The sequence below is a fragment of the Branchiostoma belcheri genome, unplaced genomic scaffold (assembly GCF_001625305.1).
Source record: "Branchiostoma belcheri isolate BF01 breed outbred unplaced genomic scaffold, Haploidv18h27 scaffold54, whole genome shotgun sequence".
NCBI lineage: Eukaryota > Metazoa > Chordata > Leptocardii > Amphioxiformes > Branchiostomatidae > Branchiostoma > Branchiostoma belcheri.
This window is the reverse complement of record NW_017804176.1, coordinates 510,869-534,477: the sequence shown is the minus strand read 5'-3', so window position 1 is coordinate 534,477 and position 23,609 is coordinate 510,869. Positions and strand designations below refer to the sequence as shown.

The following is a 23,609-nucleotide window of genomic DNA, read 5'->3' as shown; positions in this document are numbered from 1 at the left end:
CAAGAGCTCCACATCTCCCATCCTGATTCAACCATTTGTGCCACTCCCAGACTCACATATCCCTTTTTAATGCACTGTTTCTACTACAAGGTAGAAGGGGGCAGAGGGTCACTCAATTCCTCAACAAATTATGACATACTTGGATGAGCAGAAGGGAATGGAGATGCTCCAAGGTCAGAGTGCCACATTCCGGTAATATTAGAAGACGAAATCTGTTTAAAAAATCATGGGGCCCAGTCCTGGCCTTGGACAGGACAGGAAGTTGTAACTCAAAACTGTCAATGCCAAATCCATATATTTTTCGATACTCACTGAATACATGTACCTTCTGGAAAAGTACATACAGATCTTTATTCAAGATCTGTATTCAAGATCTTATCAAAGTAACAGCATGTAACCGAGAGCTGTTTCACTTGTAAATGTCAACATGTATCTGTGCAATTCTTGACTCATAGGTTAAAAGTCACATACAGAACTCTTACTAAAATTCTGCTGAAGCAAATAAGCACTTTGGAATTTAGCTGACCTGCAGGATCTCAGACTGCTGCCTGATCCTGGTGGTGGCCTCCGTGCTGCCCTCTGCCATCAGTGCCTGACATTTCCGTCCAATCTCCTCCAGGTCCTCATCACGGGCATCAAACTCATCCTGGAGTTGCTGCAAGGAAAAATCAAGGAGTCAGCATTAGAAGGCTCGGAAGTTGAATGGGGATGAGAGCTCATAATTTGTTGGGCTTTAACACAAGACAGCTGCCAGTCTGTGCTACACTAGTTGCACTCAACATGACAGTAATTGCCAAAAGTATAACCATTAAGTACTGTAGTTTTGATCCACTCCGGGGCAGTTTCCCTTCTAATGTGTTGAAAAGTAGTGACTTCTTCTTAACCTTTCCCCTGCTACCTAACCCCATGAACAATAGAGAATTGGTTGCCAATTAAAAATGGCAACGTCTGTATGTAATTGTCATTCTCTACCTCAAACTCCTCGGGCACGTCAGATGCACAGACACCAGAGTTGATGCGTGACTGCAGCAGCTTGTCAGTCCTGGTGAACCAGCGCTCCAACTCAAGCACATCCTTCTCCAGGTCCTGAGCACTGGCAATCCTCTGCTCCAGGGCAGTCTGGCGCATCTTTGCCTGGAAAATGGACAATAGTTACTGGTCAAATTCTTTCAGCTCTGCATACCTCTATGGAACTATAGCATCTTCTCTGTGCCTCAGCAAACACTAAAGTCTTTCATTTCCATAGTTATGAAACCTATAAATTCTCACATGGAAAGACTAACACATATTAGCCTAGAAGAACAAAAATTGTACACAATCGAGTCAACTACCCACTTTTACATGCAGCTATTCTACATTAACAGATTTTCTTACTCTTCTATGAAATAATAAATTTTATATTTCTCATATTTGTAATCACCATCTTGTCATTGCCACTTTGCTTTGGCACACATTAATATCATCATAATCACAAGCACCAGTCTTCATTTTGTCTAAATGCATCATTCTTCAAAGAATCTGAAAAGATAAGTATTTCTGCACTTCCAATCATCTAAAAACATACCTGTTGCTGCAGAGTGTCCCATCGTGCAGTGAAGGTGGTGACCTCAGTCTGTACAGGGTCCACTAGCACCTTGTACTCCACTAACTTCTGGGACACCTCCTGGATCTTATCCCTGTTGTCACTGGGGTGGTTCCTCACATGGTTCTCCAGGGCCTACACAGGAGAGTTCAAAAGAAATTGCTTTATTCTAAACCTACAAGGTAAATGGCAGCTCACTTCTCTTCTGTTGTAGAAGTGCAAGCCCGCACATGCATGTACATACACACACACACTCCCCCCCTCTCTCTAATACAAACATGCTCCTATACATTGCAAGACAGAAACTATCAGCTTCAAAATAAGATAATAATGCATTTTCTATGTCATGCATGTTGTTGACAACCACTGAACTGAACTGACCCACCTGCATCCTAATCCTTCTCCTTCTCTTTAGCAAGAATCAGAGGGAACAAAATCAAGGGCGTTTAGGACATTTACTGCCTTATCATATCTCATAAAGTTATTATTAGAACATATGGCTCAAAGTCTCTGCACACAGTTAGGAAAAAGCTATGTAATCACTTTTTTATTTTTATGATTAGTTTTCAATTTTAAATTATACAATTCTGGCATAACAGTTTTCAAAGCATTTCGCAACCCGTTGATAAAGTTGCCCTGTAGCTACTCACATCCAGAGCCTCAGAGATTTCCTCAGCATCCCCTCCCACAGCCTCTGTCTGCTGAATCTTAGTCTCCAGGGTGGACAGCCAGGTCTGCTCCTGTTCTAACAGCACCTGGAACTGCTGCCACAGGGTCCACACCTCCTGTAGGGCACAGGATACAACAATACAGCCATTTAAAACATTTGCCCTCTGTTACATGTATAGTATCTGTGCATTTGAAAATGTTATTATAGCTGCTGCTGTGGCTAGAAGAAGAGCCAGGAAAGCTCAGCAATAAAAGGACTGACTAAAATGTGGACTCGCCATACTGAGAGTGGCTGTCAACACACTATCTGTATTATACTCCACTTTTGTGCAACAAACTAGTTTTTAGTTGTTGGAACAGAATGCCTTCTACAGATGCCCATTGCAGGCAAATGAGAAAATGGCCAGTTCAACATTGCTGTGGCATACGATTTCCCCCCAAACTGGTCATGGTAAGGGAGACAGAATGGGTCTACTTTGTATGCATAATAGACAGCTTATAGAAGAGACAACTGAATATGTATGAGGACTACAGTCTTAAGATGACAAAGGTATGAAATGGGTACAAAATATTGCTGGAAAGAAATAGAATATGAGGAATTATTTATTGTGTTTAAGGGAGGAAAACAAAACAAAGCTTTTACCAGTTTTGGTCTTAATACGCTCCATAGACTTTCAAAACTTCTTCAAATGTTACAACAAAAACACAGACTTTTGTTGAGCATACCTGTGAAACCTCGTAGCGTTTGTTGACAGTGTTACACAGCACAGTCCACCTCTCGTTCACCACCTGAAGGTCATTGCCGAGCCCCCCTGGGCTGCCGGCCTTGGTCACCATCTCATTCCCGACTGTGTTCAGGGCCTTCAGGTCAGGCTCCTTCTTGTCTAGGTCTGCTTTTAGTTTCTAAAAACAAGAGCAAAAAGGAATCGTCATTTTGAAATCTTGGAAGTAAGTTTGTAATGAGGATTTATTTCAATGAATGAGGCTTTATTCATTATATAGTGTCATATAACTTCAACTAATTTATCAAAGAAACAATTCAAACAGACAAAATGCTTAGACTGGTTAAGTTTCATGGAAGAAAAGATATTTTATGAAAGTTTTTTTTATTTTCATTTTATTAAGCAAATGGTCCTATGCATCAAGAACATTACACATTTCCAGTTATAACTAATATCCATCACTATTGTCTGAGAAGCTTTAACGGCATGTACCAGTATCTTAAGTAAAGGAAAGGACAAGAAACACTACCTTATATTTCTTAATCCTAGGCTGGATGTCGTCAGGATCCTCCAGAGGTCCGTCCTCCTTCAGACCCTCCTTCTCCTTGTCTGTCAGCCATTCGCTGAAGGCCTCCAGCTGCAGCTGTAAGGAGCTGGTCTTCTTCATGGCTCCTTCTAGACTGTGCTTCTGGGACTTTTGCTACAGAAAAGGTGAGAAATATAAGTCCTCTCTGGGGAAAAATGTTGAGTGCTCATCTTTAAGCGTGAAAAAAAGGCTCCAAAGGTGACTGAACTGGTATTTATCAATGAATCTTACCTTCTTGACGATGGCGTCCCAACGTTCATTCAGGTCCTTCAGCTCCTGTTTGAGTTGCTTTGAGAAGTCGGGGTGTGCCTCGGGTACCAGCCTCTTCCCTGCTTCATTCACATTGTTCATGTTGTGTTGTAGGGAGGCTATGTCCTTCTGAAGAGACTGCAAGCAAAGAATAAAAGCAGGTTTAGATACTAGTCCCAAATATATATGGGTTATGTAAAAATGGTGGATTAAAGGATTGGAAAATTATGTTGTCTTGATGGAGATCTGCCCTATCAGAGTGCAGTCTACATTTTTTCCGTAGTTTTCAGATCTGACAGTATAAATGTATGTTGGCCTACCTTGCTCTGTTCTAGTTGAGCCTGTAGTGTCTCCGTGTCTCCCACAGCTGCCTCCTCTGAGTGGATGTACACGTCTACCTCATCCATCCACTTCCGCAAACCATCGCCCTCCTTCTGCAGGGGGGAGAGACACAAATCTCAACTTACAACCTGAAGTTTCAGCAGTGTTTGCTGACAATTTTGTGATGATCTTAAGCATAAAAATGTCATAAATGACATGTAAAAAAGATCAGTACCAATATTTGTGAGCTGGAGAAAAAAAATTCTTGGGATCTTGGGAACATAAAAAACATGCAAGTGGCAATGTCTCTAGCTCAATCTTTGGCAACACAAGCTTTCAAGGGAGCAATTTCTTTACCTGATATTGCGTGAGGAGCTCGACCCCCTTGTCTAGGTGTTCCAGCCTGTCCTCGGTCATGGCGCAGACGTTGCTCCAGCGCTCATTCAGGCCATTCAGCTCCTTCTGCAGGCTACGGGCGCGGTCAGGCGGTGAGCTCTCCACAACCTGTTTCCCCGTCGTGTTCACGAAGTCCAGACTCTTCTGCTGGTCCTTCAGCGCCTGCTGCACCTCCTGGGAACAACAGGTACTTGTTTATTACCTTCTGGTCTGTTTGGTTGTGAGCTGCATACCTAGAGAAGGTGTACATTGATCTTAATGATGTACAGTTAAATTTGTAGGTAGGTCATTTTTGATTGGTAGATTTCTTTGGTACTACATACAACACTCCTTGTTTTGTTATCTTGTGTTTTGGACATTATTTCTCAGTGGCAGAGAGATATAGCTCTTGTTCAAGCATGTCAATACTACATAAAAGGACCTAGCATTTTTGGAAGTTGGTGGTGCCATTATCTAATACTTTCCTGCAACATTATTCACGACACCAATACAGCACTACTCATTTATTACCTCACCTCTAGCAGACACGATCTAATATGATTTGGAGTACCTATCTCCAATAGCTACACAGTAAGTAAAGTGTTTCCATCATGTAATCCAATCAATGTTTCACTAATAACTAAATGTGATCCTGTGCTGGCAACAATTGGGCTACAGTGTCTGTGTTTTCAGATCATAATCTAGTAATAACCTTTAACAGTTTCTGACTAGTTGGGCTGCATATCTGCTGAAACTGATAAAAACAGTCACTGTGGATGTTGACATGACGCAAATTTGTGTTACCTTGAACTTCTGTTGCTGGTCCTTCATGGTCGGGATGTCGGCAATGTAAAATTTCTCAGTGGTCAGGAGTGACTCTACATTGTCGATCCACTGGGTCAGGGCCTTCATGGCCTCCAGGAACTGTTTAGGAGGGGCCTGCTCCAGAGCTGCAGTAGACAACACAAAAATACAAACAGTTATATCTTACAAAAGAATACAACTGAAAGAACAAAATTATCCTTGGCCTACTACTATGGCTGTAGAAATCAAAGACACAACTACAACTATACTTCAATAATGTAGTCATGGCATGTCTGTTCACAATAATACACAGGTTTGAGGTTGCCTAAGCAAATAGCAATTTTTTTGGAAAAAAAACATTAACTCTTCACATCTATCATTGTCTATAAATGCAGCTGGTTACATCTGCATTTAATTGCAGATAAAAATTTTGCAAAGCTCCCATATCAGCCAATAGTCACACTTCCTCATAGGGATGGGAGGACTGGAAGAAGGGCGGTACCTTTGGTGAGGTCCTTCTCCCTGGCCGCCATCTTGGCCACCAGTTCCTCCCACTGCAGCTGGAACTGTGTCAGGTCCTGCTGCAGGTTCTTGGGCGGGTCCGAGGAGTCGGCCAGCTGCGAGCCCAGGCTGTTCAGCTGCTCCACACGCTCACTGTGGGCCGCCATGTCAGTCACCTCAACCTGGAGGGAGGGACAAACAGTTGTTGAATTCAAATATGAAATGCTTTTCACTGAAATAGCTGTCAGCAACAAGGATGAAAAGGTGGCTTCATGAGCCAAAATGGAGGATAGTTATCTTAATTTCATTACATTGCCTTTTCTACAGAAGGCGCTATTCATGTGCATTGTATCTAATGCATTAGCTACAGCTGGTCCGCAAATAAACTTCAAAAGTTCTTTCAGACCATGACTTATTGGCAATTGTGCTACATCTTATGACTTAGGGTTAGTCCATTTAAAATCTTGCCGAGGGCTAGTTAAGGTCACTTCTTACCCTTATTGAATTTTCATAAATGTGCTGTTTGTCCCTTTAAAACCTAAAATTTTCTAACTGGACCAGCACATACACATCTCCTCGCTCACCTGTAGTTCATCCATCTGTTGTTTTATCTTGACTGCATCGTCGCTGGGCTTGTCCTGCTCCTGTAGCCACGCCATCTTCTTACCGGTGACCTCCCTCAGCACCTCCAGCTCCGTGTAGAACTGCTTACACAACCGCGCCATCTGCAGCTTCCTTTTCCGGTCGTTGATCAACACACAGATCTCGTTCCAGCGCTCCATAAACGTGTTCAGGCGCGTCTCCAGCTGGATCTTATCGTCCTCCTCTTCGATGAGGGTGACGCCAGTCTCCTGGATGGTCTGTACGCGGCCCTGGTAGGACATGATGTTCTCGTCCAGCTGGTTAAACTTGTCTGTCTGAGCCTGCAGGCTGTTTGAGGTAGCGGGGTTGGTGTAGGCAGGAGACAACAGCAGGGTTTCTGTGTCGTCGATCCAGGCAAGAAGTGTTGTGATCTCACTCTCAAACCTGCCACAAGAAAAGCAAGTCAACCTTTGTACTCGCGAGAAAATAAGTGCACATTTACAACAAACTTTTTACAAAGTATCAGCACCCATGCTAAAACAATAATATTGGTTGTAAAACTTTAAAGCAATTGTAACACAGACTTTGAGACCATAAAAGATCAATGAAAAAAATAAATCTAGAATCTGGAAACTCAGTTTTCTAGTGATCTTAAAACTTAATTATAATTGTTGTTACTTTAATAATGCTGGAAAGTATCAGTATCTAATTGCACGACTGATGATAAAACAATGAAAGGGACATCACAATACCTCCGTCTCTGTTGGCTCACAGGTTTCTTAGGTGGTGGTGGCGGAGGAGCTTTCTGGGTCAGTTTCTGCGTCATCTTGGTGACCGTCTCGGTGATGGTGGTGGTCTTCTTGGGGACGGCGGCCGAGGCAGACATCTGCGGGATGGAGAGCTTTGTATAACACATGTGGCGTCAGTAAAGCAGGGAGGAGCAGCGGAGTGAAGGAGAACCTGTTAGTACCAGTGCTTCTGTATCACTGGGAGTGTGCAGCCAGGCAGGGTCGCAGACATTTACATGTAGAAAACCGGACTTACAGGAATGAAACCTTTTCCAGCAAAAGACAGACTCCACAAGTAAGACAGCTGTCACTAGAGTACAGGTTGAATACTGGAACAATTTTGGAAAACATGCAGTCATGTTGAGGCTTGCCCTGAGGTGTGCTCAATGCAGATAATTTATGTAATGACAAAACAGTGAAGACTACATTTCTACTCTAAGTGAGCAATGGCTCAATATATGTTGACTGTGCAGGCACAGAAGGTAAGATGTTAAAAAATGGGCAAAAGAGAGTACTGCTTCCAACTTGAGCCTATGAGATTTGGTCAGTTTTTGAAAATGCAATTACAAAATGTGCTGACTGTTTTGAGAAATAGCACTGGGGTAGAATTTGATGTGCTTCTACTTCAAAATGTGCAGAAAGACCAATGCAGTGACTTAATTCCATGCAAAAGGCAGCGAATGAGCAAAAACTGCCTCACCAGATGCATGCCAGCATGCAAATAACCCTGTAGACACACAGGAGACACAAGACATGTCACAAGGAAGTTAGACAAGGGTGGAAGGAGTCAACCACCAACTGGTATTGTTATTGTTGAGGGCAATCTATTTCAGGGACTCAATACATTGGACATACAGCCAAACCAGTACGGTGACCATCTCAAGGTAAGGATCAATTGGCCACTTTAACCACTTTTATTGTGGTACTTTCGACACAAGCATTGGTATAGTGACCACTTGTACTCATAGTTCAGATTTCAAGGGTACCCTCAGCATTCACCTTTGCCAATTTTGACTGCACAACACTAGAATAAGAACAAGTCAGAGGGTAGAGTTGTGTGCACACAAAGGGATGCAACATGGCAGACATGCTCGTCAAGTTTCCATCCGAGCAATAACAACGTCTTTACCAGTTTACTGTAGTTCTCCATCTTCTGGACGATGGCGTCCCAGCGCTGTGTGAACTCCTCGATCTTGCCCTGGATGCCCTCCACAGCGGAGGAGGAGCGGTCCAGGTGCTGCACCACCTCCGCAGCCTTCTGACTCAGCACCTGGAAGGTCGGCTGCTTCGCCTCCATTTCGTGTTCTAAGATCTACAAGTGGGGGAGGGGGGCAACATTTCATTTCAACATTATGGTACAAATGAGCAAAAAAATGAACAACACACCAAAAAAGACAGACTTCCTCCTGATGTTTTTTTCTGAATACAACATTTTAAGTATTAGTTAAAAAAGTGTTTTGAAGGTAAAATCTCTATCCTAAACTCCTACAAAAGTCTCTAGCCTAAACTGTTACGATGCAAAGAAGCTTCAATCTAATACAAGTTTCCATACAAGCTTCATCATCTTCGTACCTTGAGTTTCTTGACCTGTGCAACAATGACGTTGGGATCGTTGAGGTTGGCATGCTGCATGGTCTGCAGGGCGCCCTCCTTGTCGGTCAGCCAGTCGTCGAAGTCCATCTGCTCCAGGTTGAAGACCTGCCAGCGCACCAGGACCTCCTGCAGCACCATCCAGCGGTCCTCCGTCCACTTACACACCCAGGCCCACCGCTCGCCAAGGTTCTGCAGCTGTGCCTCAAGGGCTTGTGTGGCTGGAGGAAACATGGTCACAGTAAGTTAATGAATAAACTTCTATCCAGGAAGCTACAGACACTGGTTTTGGAGCTGTGCCTCAAGGGCTTGGGTGGCTGGAGGGAACATGGTCACGGTAAGTTGACAAAAATTCTATCCAGTCAGACATAGTGGTTTTGGAGCTGTGCTGGAAGGGGACATGGCACAATAAGCATCAAATCTGCTCCTGTATCAGGTCTCCTAGTGCTGGGGTTGTCATTAGTAAACTTATATTGAAAGCACACAACAAAAAACTTGTCCATTTTGTTCAAAGAATACACAGAATGCTCCTGGAGTTATCTAGCCTCAAAGAAAAGGTAATGTCACGGACGCTTTGCATTACAGTCTTCTTTACAGGTCATCAGACTAGTTATCTTCCTCCTGGTATACTCACATGCAAACATACAAAGCTTACTAGACAGAAAATACATGGACACAGACACATCTCTAAGAGGGAAGGTCTACAAGATGTACATCACATCAGCAGGACAGCTGAGGGGTCAGACCACACTTGACTGTGCACAGTCATCACTAACCGTTCTCAGGGCTGTTTTCATCTACCACCACCACCATATGAGTCAGGGAGTTCACCTGAAGCTGCTGGGTCTCCAGGCCCTCCTGAAGGGTCTGGAAGAAAACAAGAAAATTTCATTTTAAGCCTTTAAAACATGTACTTTCTTCCTCTATTGGAAACCTTTCTTGCACATGTTACTACAGGGTGTATGGAGACAGTTGCAGAAAAGCAGTTGTCTTTTTTCGATCTTTGGTAGAGAAGAGTCAGAATACACAATGCTTTGCTCCCAGTGCGTAGTAGTACATAGTACAACTCCAGCAAATCTTGCAGGCAAAAGTTTGACTTGCTCCTACTCTTCCCAGATGTGTTCACAGACTCACTGTTAGTACTACTCTAAGTCTTTTCAGAGGATTGCAAATCATCAACCTCACTTCTATTCATAGTTTGGCCTTGGTCTACAACACGGTTGTGCAAGGAAGAAACATGTCAAGTATTCAATGTGGTGCCAACCACCTGTTTTACAGTTCTAGCCAAAAAAACTTCTCTGGAACAGATCTTTATCTTTCCCTGCCTTTCATCTTGCATGTCAAAAGACACCACGGTGCTAGCCTTCTGTGACAGAAATTGCTTTAAGAGTTGTGTACACAACAAACAGCTGGTAGACACTGTTGCTTTGCCTTTGGCCAAAGCCATGGCTTACAGTAATTGGACTCCACGTGTCTTTGACTTGTATGGCTGGTATGTGTGACCCCATAGCAAAACCAGTATACACAACAAACAAGGAAATACTCATCTCACCCCCACTAATCTGTCTCTGTCTGTGTGCCTCAGACGTCGACTATACTGTCTGACATACCTCTTACAGCCGTACCAAAATGACTTGTATAGAGTTGAGTAGAGATGCAGAAGGAGATGGAAAATCTTGACATATAAAATCATGACATAGATGAGGATTACACTGTCTCAACTTTTAGAAACTGATTTCAACATTTGATCACCACTGTCCTGTCTATCACCACAACCCTCTCTTTAAACATGAAACTCACTTGTTTTGTCTTAGCATCCTTCAAATGACCTTCAGGAACATCATGGCAACCTACCTTGTGTTCTTCCACCTGCCTGCGGACCTGGTCAAGGTCAGGGCCGATGCCCTGCGTGTCCATGACCTTGATCCTCTGTTCCGTGCCGGACAGCCAGGCGTCCAGCTGGTCCAGCTGCTTCTGCTGCAAGTTCATCAGCACCTCGTGAAGCCTGAAGGTCAAACACAACAGTGGAACGAACATTAGGACATGGTGAATGGAAACATCTGTGTGAGACCACCAGTACATTAATGCAGTGTCTGTGGAAATGATATCTTACAGTGAAATATAACAGCTGTGAGAGACCATCAGAATCTTTAAATGGTGTAATTCAGGTAAGTACACAATAACATTAAGGTATATTGCTATTGCAGAACAATGTACAAAAGTAGATCCCACAATCTTCACTCCAATATGAAATCACTCCAAAGCATCTAAAAATGCAATTTCCCACATTTTGAGAAGCAAACCATGAGGTTGAGAGAAGTTGTTGATGGTCCTTTGGATGTTGTTATATTTTTACCCAAGGTTTTTGTCAATTTTGTCCATCAAGGTTGACAGATTGGTTTAAAAAAATTTCCGTCACACACCTTAAAGTTCCTGCAATTGGCGGAAAAACTGGTGCTGACTAGAGCCCTGCTTGTACTGTTACTTCTCTTTCTTCCATATATTCCATGCATCTAAGCTATCATCTAATAGGGTTCTACAGTATAAGGAAGTAGGCAAAAACAGTAGCTTCTCACTTGGATTGCCTGTCCATGGACTGTACGCGGAGGACCTCCCAGCGGCTGTTCAGCAGGCTCATCTGCTCTCGGATCTCGTTCTCCTCGTCCTCCGTGATCTTCCCTTCCATGATGAGCTGGTTCCCGGCCTGCAGCACGCTGCCCACACGGCTCTGGTGCGACGTCAGCTCCATCATAAAACTCTGCAGGCAGCAACAACAGGGATAATCAGCTTCAGATTAGATAAAGGGGACCTTATTACAAGCTAAGTAGCTTTTGTTGAAGCCTGGTCACATATGCCATACAATCATTGTAATATGGCAAGCTGAATGCATTTTTGAGATAGACGTCAGCTCCATCATGAAACTCTGCAAGTACCAACAACAGGGATCATCAGCTTCAGATTACATAAGGGGACCTTATTACAGGCTAAGTGTATTTCATTAGGGCCTGGTCACATATGCTGTTAAAAATTTCTTCCTTCACAAAGTGGTGCATAGGGCGGCACCCATCTCTGATTCAATAGCCCTTGGGCCACACAGTAGTGCAATCACTACAGCGGGGGGCTAGTCCACTTGTAGTGGTGTGTGTTTACTACCATATTCTCTACCAAATGGTGAGTGCAGGCAAAGCAGGGACAGCAGTACTAAAGTCTTTGGTATGACTCAGTCGGGGATCGCCTATTGAATGCAAGGCGAACACTCTACTCACTTGGCCATTGCACCTATCACTTACAATTGTCATAAGATGGCAAGCTGAATGCATTGTTGAGATAGTCTAGCTGTCTTCTCAAGTAAAATGTAAGTACAGCAAACCCAAAACATGAGACCCAAGACCCCTACCTCGTGTTCGTGGAACTGGTCCTTCACATCGTCCACCAGGTCAGAGATGTCTCCCTGGTGCTGGAGTTTCTCCTCGGCAGCCAGCAGCCAGGCCAGGACCTCCTCCAGGGCGTTCTGGTACGCTCCCAGGTCCACCCCGCTGCGCTGGCGGGCAGGGCTTGCACGGGGGGCGCCCGCAGTCTGCTGTACAACAAAAACAACACCAAAACTCATCACTAAGACTGTACAAGGATTTTATACTCAATTTCCAAACTCAAAATTAAAAGCTTTTGATCAGTCTGATCCTTCAGTTTGGAATTGACCTGAATGTACAAATCTTTACACCATCACAGACTAACTTTCATTCAAACTTTTTGTTTTAACTGTAAATAATTTATTGAAGCATGAGGAGCAAACAATCTGCTCAAAGTTTTCCAAAAGTGTAATATATCATGAGCGATTAAGTGTCCTTTTGGACCTTGTGATTTCTTTCATATTTGGTGTAAATGGCTTAATAGTACATTGGGCACAATATGGCTTTTCTTAATTCAACAGCATTCTGATTATTTGAAGAACAACAATGAAATTTTATTTAATTTAATGAATTAAAACCAGATTTAGGTAGCAGGACATGGACTTCAATATGGGTTTGGTATTTTTGGTATCATTCAAATTTGGCATGGTATGAAGTATGCATGAGAGGATTCATTTAGTCTGATGTACGACAGTTTGCAAAATTGCAACATCATTGCGAAACAGGAGCGAAGGCAAAAATGACGCGGCAGTTTCTACGCTCTAGAGCAGCAGCAGCAGTGACAGGAGCAAGACGAGGCGACAGGACGGCTTTGTCGGCACCCCACAGCACAAGAACGCACCACTGGAATGGAGGGTGAGGGCTGCAAAAACAAGTGGCCATGAGAGACTCCATTCAAGGGCAAGTGAAGGTCATCTCGGCAGGTCGTCCACTTGGAAACGTTTCAACTTCTTTTGGTAAACCAAATGTTTTAAGATGATTTTGAGACAAACCAGTTCAGAATAGTACAAAATTTTGTCCATATTTCAAAAACTGAAAGAATTTAATATTGAAAATGGCAACATATCTGTCAAACTTTGACTAAACTAGCTTTTGGCAATCCTTTGAAGAATATGTCAAAGTGTTAAGACTCGTTTAAGGAGGTCTCTCAATTCAAAAGGACTTTCTGTGACCTTCACAAGCCTCGGGGATAGGGACTGAAAGATGGGAGGAAAAAACACACGGAGAGATCAGAAATCCTTGGCTGAATAACCTTGACTTGCTGAACTTCTTGTTTGACTTGATGTACTTCAGGTTTGACGTGAACTTCTTGTTTCACTTCCTGTTGTTTGACCTTGGTGGTCACTACTTCCTGTTTGACCACGACCTGGCTTTCGTTCCGTTGGATGGTGACCGTCGAGGTTTTGGTCACGGTACCATCCACCAATACTTCTGTCTCCTGCTTGTTGCTCACAGTCTTTAGCGCCCTCTGTGGAATTGTGCAAGAATTACAGTACAGCTTCAACACTGCCCCTGGCTTTCAGTGCTTTCCCATCAGAGCAGAGACAAAAACGTTTGAAGAGTTGCAATCATTCACACTTTCCAAAACCTTTTACTTTGATGAAATACTACATAGGAAACAAGTGGTTTGTATTAATCTCAAATTCAATATTCATCAATCTGTCATTTTGGCAAGAAGGGGTAAAGAATGCCTTAAAGGTTTTTCTATGAAACTGGCAACCAATCTGAGAGAATAGCACTGAGAGCAGTATAAAGAGGTATCACATAAGACCCACAATTAATAAACAATGAAATTCTGCACCCACCACCTTACATAACACCTTACGTAGAGTTAAAGGCTTCAAAGTGTTACTGAGATAAAGATTTAAGATGTAAAATTATACTACAAACCTGCTTGGCAGCATAGCCTGGCGCAGACACCTCCAAGGCCTCCTGCATGGCCTCCTGGGTGATTTTCTGGTGCGGCAACACTTGGAAGAACAGCGTCACATACATGATGATGGACTTCTTGTCAGGAATTTCCACATTCACATCTGTCACAAAAACAAAAACAATCATGATTAAATCTAAGGTTTTCTTCATACAACTGATGCATAAGCCTTCAATATTAACATGAAAATGAAGTTGTAGCAAAAAAAAGTAACTTTACTGTAGAAGGAAAACTTTCCAAATTTCATAATTTCTTATACCTGTGGGCTCATTTATACAAACTTGTATCAGACACAAAAGGCTGGAGGCAACTGGTGCTAGACACTATCTTCATCTAAGATGATTAAATCCTTACAGTGTAAGTTAGTAGGGAAAGGGTTACAATCTTTTTGAGCCTGTCCCCAGAGCACCTTTACTTTGCCAATGCTATGTCTCTCAAATAACACCAAGTTTGGCTGGCACCACTGTTTCTTTCTTTGTATATCTTTCCTCCACACATGACTCTGCCTAACTCCTGCAAATCTAGGCTCAAGGTTGTCTGTAACTCATTAGAGGGGTGTTATCATTTCCATTGCCTTGACCCCTGCCTACTCCAAGTTATCAGACAAATACCATCTGCTTGAACTTGTCCCTGAAGGTACTGGGTTACAGTTACTTGATTCCAATATTATTTAGGCCAAAGGTTCTTTACATAATCTTACATTCTTGTAAACAGATGTGATGTCACAGTTTATGATGTAATCCCTGCTCAAAACTACTGTTGAGACTTTCAAAATATTATGTCTTTTCCATGAAGTTGGTATATTGTGTCTTTCTTTGCTGATGTTTCAAGTTCATGCCATGTTGCAGCTGACACCTCCTCTAGGGACTGCATAACTGAAATACTGCATGGACTTGCTCTGAAGATTTGAGCTAAGCTGCCATTCCCTAGCACGAAATTTAAAACCTACAAAACAACAAGCTCTTAACATGTTTCAGTGGTGTGTTCTTTCAGATGTTCAAAGTCTGACTCCCCATGCAGTGTGGAAGTTGGATTCTCACATTCACACTAGGCATTTGCTTGTAAAACTGGGTATTCAACTAAGATAGATACAGTTGTTGCCACCAAGCACAGTTGGGGCATCATCACTGGAAAGCTTTAAACAACTCCTCCAATTAAATGTGCAAAGATTGAGTGTAACAAGTCGTTCGGTGTGATATAGCTAGCTGCTGCCATGCCGCGTGCCTGTGAAGCTTTTGTGTTACGCCGAAGGGCGGTTATACCGGCTACACTAATACAGTTACAAGAAATTACGGAGAAAAGTGATCTAACCTTCAGGATCCAAGAGTCTGTCAATGTTGAGGTGCTCGTGGGCCACCTTGAAGGCATGGTCCAACCTCTTCTCTGTGCCCATCTTGGACAGGATATTATAATCAAACAGGTCTGGCCTGGGGAGGGAAGGGAGACACAAGGTTTGGTCAACAGAGTTGCTCAATGGAGTCTGTTCTTTACAAAGTGCCATATTCATTGTATAGTACAGATATAGATAATTCTAGTGGTAGTCAGAATCAAGCACAACTTTTTTTCCTGCATGTCATTATTCCTATCATCATGATTTACATGAAAGACTTTTACTACTGGGAATTAAGTTATCATAACGACAAAATGTTATCAGAACTAACTGTAGTACAATGCAACAGACTTACCTGTACTTATGGATGAGTGCATTGAAGGCATACCCATCCCTCCAGCTACTAGTGAAGTTAACAATGTCTACACTTCTATACCTGCAAGAGAAAAACAAACAAACATCAATCTACAGTAACTAAAACATGCCAAAACAAAACTATTTTACAAAACACAATCTTTACATACTTTTCAAAAATTTCATAACTACCCATTTACTTCTAACCTTTTGGACATAACAGTACTGTATGTCACAAAACATTTCAAGACAAAACTACTCCTTCCTTCCTCCATCTATTTGTTCATTCATTCATTCATTCCTTGACTCACCCCTGAGTGGTTTGCCTGCACCAGGCGAGGAGAGTCTTCTCCAGGTTACTTTGCTGTAGGTCAGCCATCACGTCTTTCATAACATCCTTCACCTGCCAGTGGAGAATGATGCTCCAAACCAAGCCCAGAGTCAGCTTGGGGTTCCCGTCTACGATATCGTTGCTACTGATATTAACTAACTTAACCTGTGGAAACATTGAAGAGAGAGAGACACATTAAGCTTGTGTGTACACAATAAAAAAGTATGCTCTAAACCAAGACCCTGTCAGTGATTGACTTAACTTTGGAAAATGTCAAGATCAAGTTGAATGTTAAGATTGTTCATGAGAAAACACAAAATAATGACATAGAGAGGACTTGCAAAAGAACAAACCTTGTCACACACAAGCAATGAATATTCAGCAATGCCCTACTGCCTCCATTTACGTCACTATAGACCAGAGAGGCGGTTCCATACTAAGTACCGCATGTAATAACAAACCATATCTTGACACATCAATCCCTCTCATGTGCTTTTATCCTTGACCTTGTCATTACAAGTCCTTACCCATCCCAGTCTGCTAATGTCTTTATACTTCAAAAGGCCACAGATTTCCTGATGATAGCTGCTGATACTGTATCACATCCCCTCCTGAATTAAAGTATTCCAATCTGATTAATGGCAGTTGGAGGCTTAGATCTCAATTTACTGTTTACTCCTTTATGGGTGGACACGTAACATATGGCATGTCAAATCATATTTTAGATATCGCCAATGTTGTGGCATGCAGTGATTTATTTTTACCTTGCAATTTCTGGTTGCAAACAGTTTATGGAAATACACATTATCAGCTAGATTTGAATCTGTACAACAAGTTTTATTATAACATACAGTAACATACAGAATTAAACCATGCTTTCCTGAACTCCGTCAGAAATCTGAGCCTCTTGTCAAAAATCTGAAATACTGAAGGGGGAACATTTTGCATTTGCAAGCAGACAGTATTTTCTCGTGTGAACTTTTCCACCATACCCTCATAGCCACCTTTTATTTCATCCTGACTTCTTGTATCCAGGTTTAATTAAAAGGGATCTGTTCTACCCATGTGTTACTGCCTAGGGAAGATGTATAGACCAGACTGACAGGGCACAGGAGGAAGTGCTTCAGTAGACATTGGCAAGAGGACCAGGCTTCTTCCCTGTGTCACTAGCCACTTCTATAAATCCTCAGGGACCAATTGGGGAAATGGAAAAGGTGGAGAAAAGCCAACTCCTGGTAAGGAGTAAGGCCTGAAGACAGGATATGAAGTTTGACATCTGTACTACCATGCCTTTGATGATATCTCTTATGGTGCGGTCAGATGAAATGATCTATGGATTAGGACCACATTTGTCGTGGATCCTTTTGATTCAGTACAATATTCAACCAGTCTGGGACAGAACCAACCAGAAGAGAAATAATGCTTTCGGCTTAGGGTAAGACTTTAGCAGGAATACAAAAATTCCTTTCATTTGGGCAGAAGATTGGTTCGCTTTGTGAACATTTTTTCTCCCAGAAATGCTACACCTTCACATGGAATTTACAACTAACTTTTGAAAGGAAGTTCGGCTTTGCCAAAAAAATCAAGCTTTACCCGTTCCCATCTGTTGGAACAAAGGTACAAAGCATTTACTTTGGCAGAAACGAAGTAACAAAGAAGACATTGAAATACGGATATTACATCCTCTTCCGATGTATCCGGTTCCAAAACAACATTTGCCCCAAATCCCGGGCTAAGGTTCTCAATTCATCAGACGTGGAATAACATATCAGCACTTGAACTTCAATGGCCGCAGCTATTACTTTCACAAGCGATCGTCTATTAGCGGCCTGAACGGCCAGTTGTTATGATCCAGATGAATGGAAAATCGATCAAATCGAGGACCAACTGGTCAGCGGGATTGAAGCACGCTGCTGGAATCCTTTGGCGAGAGACCAAGACTAAGCACCCATGCTAAACCTCAGCCTTCGACTGCAAATTGAAAATGGCAATGGAAATTGGATCAGAAATTAGATCTTGTCTCTCCATAGGAGCCAAACTCTTTGTCATTCCCACTGAAGAGAAATCTTTAACAGAGCTGGTCAATACAATCACGATGAACAGCTCTAAGATACCACAGATTCTGTAATCTTTGTGGTGCTTTTAAGTTTAAGGTTTTCTCTACACTTCAAACATAATCTTCTGTTTTCCGATTGCATTACTACTGTTATTTTCATCACAAATTCAATCAATACTGCAAGCTTTGGATTTTGTGCAGCAAACTTATCTTAATTTGAGCAACCAAAGTAATTCAAACTTCCGTAATTTTCTGTAAGAACATACCATCATTTATGGCCTCTTCCAGTTCAATATCCATGTTCGAGCATGCCAACCATTTGACAGAATTCTCTGGGGGTGTCAGTCATTTTGGCAGAACATTGGTTTATGAAGTGTGAAACGGCTTACTTGAGCAACTTGAAATGGTTTACCTGAGCTATGCGTTCCCCTTACATGAGGTATTTGCAGGGTTTCTCAAACTAGTGTTGTGTATGAAATTTCAATTTACCAGTTCCTGCAAGTCGCTCAATAGGCAGGTGGGGGCATATGGCTTTGCCTGTCTGGATATTGATCATTTATCAGAATGTAGGACCTGGTGATTTTAATCACACCTCTTCTCGTCTGCTGACCTATTTCCACAGGCACTCAGGCCTGCACTTTTATAGACTAGTGAAGACATCTGAGGCCAGACGAACTGGATTTTGTGGATCACATATGCAATTTATCTGAAAATGTAGTTGGCTGGCTTATGACACTAAAAAAAACTGATAAATAGATATTTATGCTTTTCTTTAAGTTAATTAATGTTGCTAAACCCAGCTAATCTGTAGAAATAGAGCTACAGATTTTTCAATAATAAATGCCTTTTACCTGTGATTTCAAACAATGTCATTCAAGCTTCATAATCTAAATCTTCCTGAAGCTTTTTTTCTCCACTTGAAATTCTTTTTCTGTCAATGTTTATAAAGAAATGATTTTCACTTATACCATGTTCAATGTTTAGTGTTATCTTCAAGACACCTTGGATATGCCTTCTTACAAAATTTAGAAGATGGGCTACCTTTCTTATGACATGACAATCCAAGAAGGTAGAGGTATACTCACGTTATGCTTGTCTAGTACTTGCAGTGCTCGATTGACGTTATTCAGGTAATGTACTCTCATACGACCCTTCTCGCGAGCCTGGAGGAAGAAAATGAAATGGTACTGCGTTAATTCCGCACAACAGGGGCAAGCATTACAGATTGGACATACCATTCTTCACGAGCATGTATCGTACTTACCTGTCAGTAAGGACATCACAGAAGTCACCACAAACTGACAGACAAGTTAGTTGTTTGCTGTAATGGCACTGTCAAATGTGTTGTAGATCGTCACACAAATTTGAAAGCAGCTTGTGACAGAAACACCGCCAGCAAGGATCTTTTCGGTAACAAGTCAGCTGAATTTTGTATGACACGTACACAATTATCCCAATACTGCCCTCAGCTTGCAATTTACACAACAAGTGTGACCAGAACTCAAGTCCTTACCTACACCGTATTCACTGCCACTCTGCATTGCCAGTGCAAACAGGCAGAGGCAAGCTAGAGCGCGGCATATTAAATGGGTAAAGGAAGTGAAATTGGGACAGCGCAAACTACTCGGTCTCCATATAATCCTTATGGATTGTCACAAACAGCCCTCAACCGTAGACTGTAAAAGGAAGCAGTGATATCTACTGGCTGCAATAACATTTACCCAGGGGGACCACTTTGACTGATTGCGCTGAGTGATTTCCTCATAATCTACATAGGGACAGGGAGCAATAAAGAAATCCTCTACCTAATAACATTACAGTATATCAAGTCTCCGTGTCGGCACTTTGCAAGTCTCCAATGTTTCTTGGGACTTAGGCTGAGAGTAAATCTCTGCACACCTCGAGAAAATTAACAGTTCCTGTTCTTAATATTGCTGAGCAAGAAAATTTACTTGTTCACGAAGAGACTTTTAGGATCAGAAATTAATTCTTCAACAATTTCTCAAGTTTATAGAGACAATATAATGTTACAATTGAGGTATTAATCATTGTTGTAGATCACAGATCTCCTCCATGACCTCAAGGTGACACAGACAACAATTAGACTTCAGTTCACTGCAAAATCTTTAGCTCATCTACATTGGAAACGGGGTTATTGGAAGAGACATATAAATAAGTCAATACTGCTTGGGCCTTGGTGGCACCAAGATTACACAGGGTCAAAGAGGTCATTGTAATTGGTCAAATCTTGCTTTGTGTGTACCAGCAGGAGATGAACGTTGTCTGGAATTTCTTACGATGGCCATTAATTAATATTGCAGAGGAAGGAAGAAAACTCAGCTCTTGCATACTGATTAAAAAGTTTGTATAAGTCCTGAAAGTTCATGATGAATTTGCCAGCTAAATATTGAAGACTACAATAGGTATACATGCTATAATTATTCTTCAGCTGTCACCATTAATAAGTATAAAGTAATAAAACTATTTCTCTTTGGTGACACCAGCAAACCTGATACCATACCACACTGACTGACAGGAGATCATCTTAAAACTTTTCGTGAGACAAACGCAAAACCTTCCTTAGCAATTAAGGAATTCCAGATTCACATTCTGGCTGTTCCCAGTACTAATTGTCCCACATTCCAGGTGCTAGCAGAGCCAGATGGATGTCAGTACTTTCCTGGGGCTTAATTGCTAAGCCAAAGTCGTCCCAATTCTTTCAGGGATACAGTTCGATGAAGCCGTGATAAAGTGTTGTTTAGCTTACCGATATGATGTGGCCATTTTTCACACATATCAGTTGTAGATTGATCACGTAGAAAGGTCCAAAGAGCACAAGGGAAAATCATTGATACACGAACAATAAAGTATCTGATTTTAGAAGGGGGGACAAAGATTTTAGGTTTGCCCATCAAAAACAAAAGGAAGTGTCATCCAAAATACTTGTATTTCAATGAGATGCAAATTTGAGATACAAGTTTGTTGGATGACACTTTGTTAGAGTCCAAAACACATGCAAAAAGAGTGTGCAAAACAAGTACAAAATGTACAATGAAAAAAAAAATGTTCATTTGGCATAAAAAATCTATCTCAGAGCTGTCAAATTTCCTGACTTGTGCCTTTTTACCTGCTCCAAAGTTTTTCCCCTGTTAGTACCCCTATGAACTTACAAGTTCCTTCCTCATCATGCTTAGCCTGGGTGCCATGCCATCAGATTAGTAGCGGCAACCAATTGGGGGAGGGGGGCTACATCACGCTAGGCTAAGAACAAACTTTCTAACTGTAAGTCCACAGTCTGAAACGCAGACACTGACCAATTTTGTTCCACAGAGGATCTCCAGCAGGCTGAGAAGCTTGGTGCCATCCTTCAGATCTTCAAACAGCTCTCGAACCTGTTGGCCTTCAACCTGCAACAAAATCACAATGAAAATCCTCTTAGATTATTGCTTCTACAACATCAACAATCAGAATGCATCTTTCATATCATTATCAGGCTCTATAAGACATACAAGAGATTTTTATGTATTTTATTTGAAACAATTCATTCCCAAATATATAAAGTAAAGAATGCCCTTTGGGATTTAAGATCAAATTGACTATCTTCCATTGCTTCCTTTCCAGTCATTTAAACCGAACACTTCATTAATTTAACTGCCCATCACTTTTATGCTAATCCTACCATTATACAGCTATTCACTAGAATAATCTATTTTGATATAGTACTGCTAGGATTTACTACTACATGTACTAGTAATATCAGTCAGAATCTACACTTTCCCTAACATTCATGAGTTCTTTCATCAGGAGGCTGAAATCTTTGTTTTCACAAAAGGAAAGACCATGACTTCCTTTCACAGTTGATGTAGTATTTAGGTCAATGTCCCATCAACCATTACATTGTGCCTATTTGGTAAATACAGGTCCTAATGAACCATAGCAATCACCATTACACATTCATCAATGTGCTTCATTTCTGACAATTAAAACACAGCGGCTCATCAAAGTTAGAAATTCCGAATTTAATGCCCGTAGGGTAAAAAAATCAATGTTCCTTTGAATCCTTGAAAAGTCATCCTTATGCAGCGTATACCTCGTCATTTGCACCAATGTAACCGTTCACAAATACAGAGTACTCTCAGGCTCTGGCAATAGACCTTTACCAAATCATACCACAGCCACATCCAATCATTTTACTCCAGGATTCATCACCTTAAATCACTTCCTTTATGATTCAGGGAAGACCTGAGATTAAATTAATTATGTCTTCAAATGTCATCACAGGCTTACTTTTTAATCTAGATATCATCTCTGTATGAAATTCTGGGTGATGATCTATGGGCCAAAGGGTGCCACAGAGTCTAGTACTGGATGCATTTCATCCTGCCTTAGATAACTTGTCCTTAAAATACATCCTGGCCAGAGGACAACTTCTATATAAGTCTGTAGGTCAACTGTTGCCTAAGGATAAAAGGCCAAGGCTTTATGTTTCTACTGATGAAATCACGACTTCTACTAGTCTAATGTATCATTCTTTCAGTCTTTGAAATAGCACAATGGAACTGACTCTTTCTTAATCCATTAAAAGCCCTACGTGAAGTGTTACAAAGACAGGCAAACAGTCTTGCAAAAGGTTCAGATGTTTCGGCTTTTTTTTTAACCCTGCCTGCCCCTTGAACGAGACAGACAATATTGGTCAACCCTTCACACGTTTTCAGGCCAACCAAACAATACCCCAGCCTACTCAAACATGCAGCACTTCTCTGTAACCCACTGTTTGCACGTAATGTAAATCTTAGGACTAACACAGCGTACATGCCATATTTCATCCATTGAAAGCATGCCTATAATAAAGCTAAATTTGAACACCCTTCAGTACTGTTGCTTGTATTAGACTTTATCTAGAGTGAAATCATGGATTGAACCATGTAACTGTAAGTGCATGGATGTCACAATTTAGTACAATTTGGCATTGAAGGCACCTGAACAATAAAGATATTCAATGGGAACGTCTGAAAGACACATTTACACTTATAAAATGCTGAAAATGCCAATCAAATGGCTTGACATGAATGAACCTGTAATCCCTCTCCGTTTTAAAAGTGTATCATCTTGTGTGTAATTGGTCGTCAAATATATCAACAAATGTGGGCAAACAAGACACTTAAGCACAACAAACACCAACAGTCAGGCCCATACATCACTTTTCAATAGCTATAAATTATCGTGACGTCACAAACTCTGAATTACAGAGTAGTGAAGAGGCCACACTGCTAGCTCTAGAAATGTCAAGCATCAACACTTGGTGAATGTAAATATGTCTGTAGGTGTGTCAGGGCGCCAAGGGTAAATTTGACTAATGTTTGTCAGTGTTGTGCAACTGTCCTCCACACATGGCCCGGCAAATAAAATCTCCCACTGTCGCTAACGCA

The 23,609-nt window shown here is 41.6% G+C and overlaps 1 protein-coding gene across 17 annotated transcripts in view; it reads right to left on the bottom strand.

Annotated features, from left to right (window-relative positions):
• LOC109481190 (dystrophin-like) overlaps positions 1–23,609 on the bottom strand; it is a 204,793-nt gene that overhangs the window by 140,300 nt on the left and 40,884 nt on the right. For 16 of the 17 annotated variants that reach the window (XM_019783695.1, XM_019783706.1, XM_019783708.1 and 13 more), the window contains 26 exons: positions 21,495–21,587; positions 19,266–19,343; positions 16,105–16,289; positions 15,795–15,875; positions 15,421–15,536; positions 14,070–14,212; positions 13,432–13,647; positions 12,167–12,349; positions 11,346–11,527; positions 10,624–10,774; positions 9,546–9,636; positions 8,752–8,990; positions 8,309–8,491; positions 7,144–7,292; positions 6,394–6,835; positions 5,811–5,991; positions 5,309–5,454; positions 4,487–4,699; positions 4,129–4,242; positions 3,791–3,946; positions 3,503–3,673; positions 2,978–3,154; positions 2,233–2,367; positions 1,565–1,717; positions 973–1,134; positions 527–655 (listed from right to left, as the gene is read on the bottom strand). In XM_019783695.1, the coding sequence (XP_019639254.1) occupies positions 527–655; positions 973–1,134; positions 1,565–1,717; positions 2,233–2,367; positions 2,978–3,154; positions 3,503–3,673; positions 3,791–3,946; positions 4,129–4,242; positions 4,487–4,699; positions 5,309–5,454; positions 5,811–5,991; positions 6,394–6,835; positions 7,144–7,292; positions 8,309–8,491; positions 8,752–8,990; positions 9,546–9,636; positions 10,624–10,774; positions 11,346–11,527; positions 12,167–12,349; positions 13,432–13,647; positions 14,070–14,212; positions 15,421–15,536; positions 15,795–15,875; positions 16,105–16,289; positions 19,266–19,343; positions 21,495–21,587 (4,269 nt within the window). The remainder of the gene's footprint in view (positions 1–526; positions 656–972; positions 1,135–1,564; positions 1,718–2,232; positions 2,368–2,977; positions 3,155–3,502; positions 3,674–3,790; positions 3,947–4,128; positions 4,243–4,486; positions 4,700–5,308; positions 5,455–5,810; positions 5,992–6,393; positions 6,836–7,143; positions 7,293–8,308; positions 8,492–8,751; positions 8,991–9,545; positions 9,637–10,623; positions 10,775–11,345; positions 11,528–12,166; positions 12,350–13,431; positions 13,648–14,069; positions 14,213–15,420; positions 15,537–15,794; positions 15,876–16,104; positions 16,290–19,265; positions 19,344–21,494; positions 21,588–23,609) is intronic. The other variant, XM_019783697.1, reaches the window with a different exon arrangement.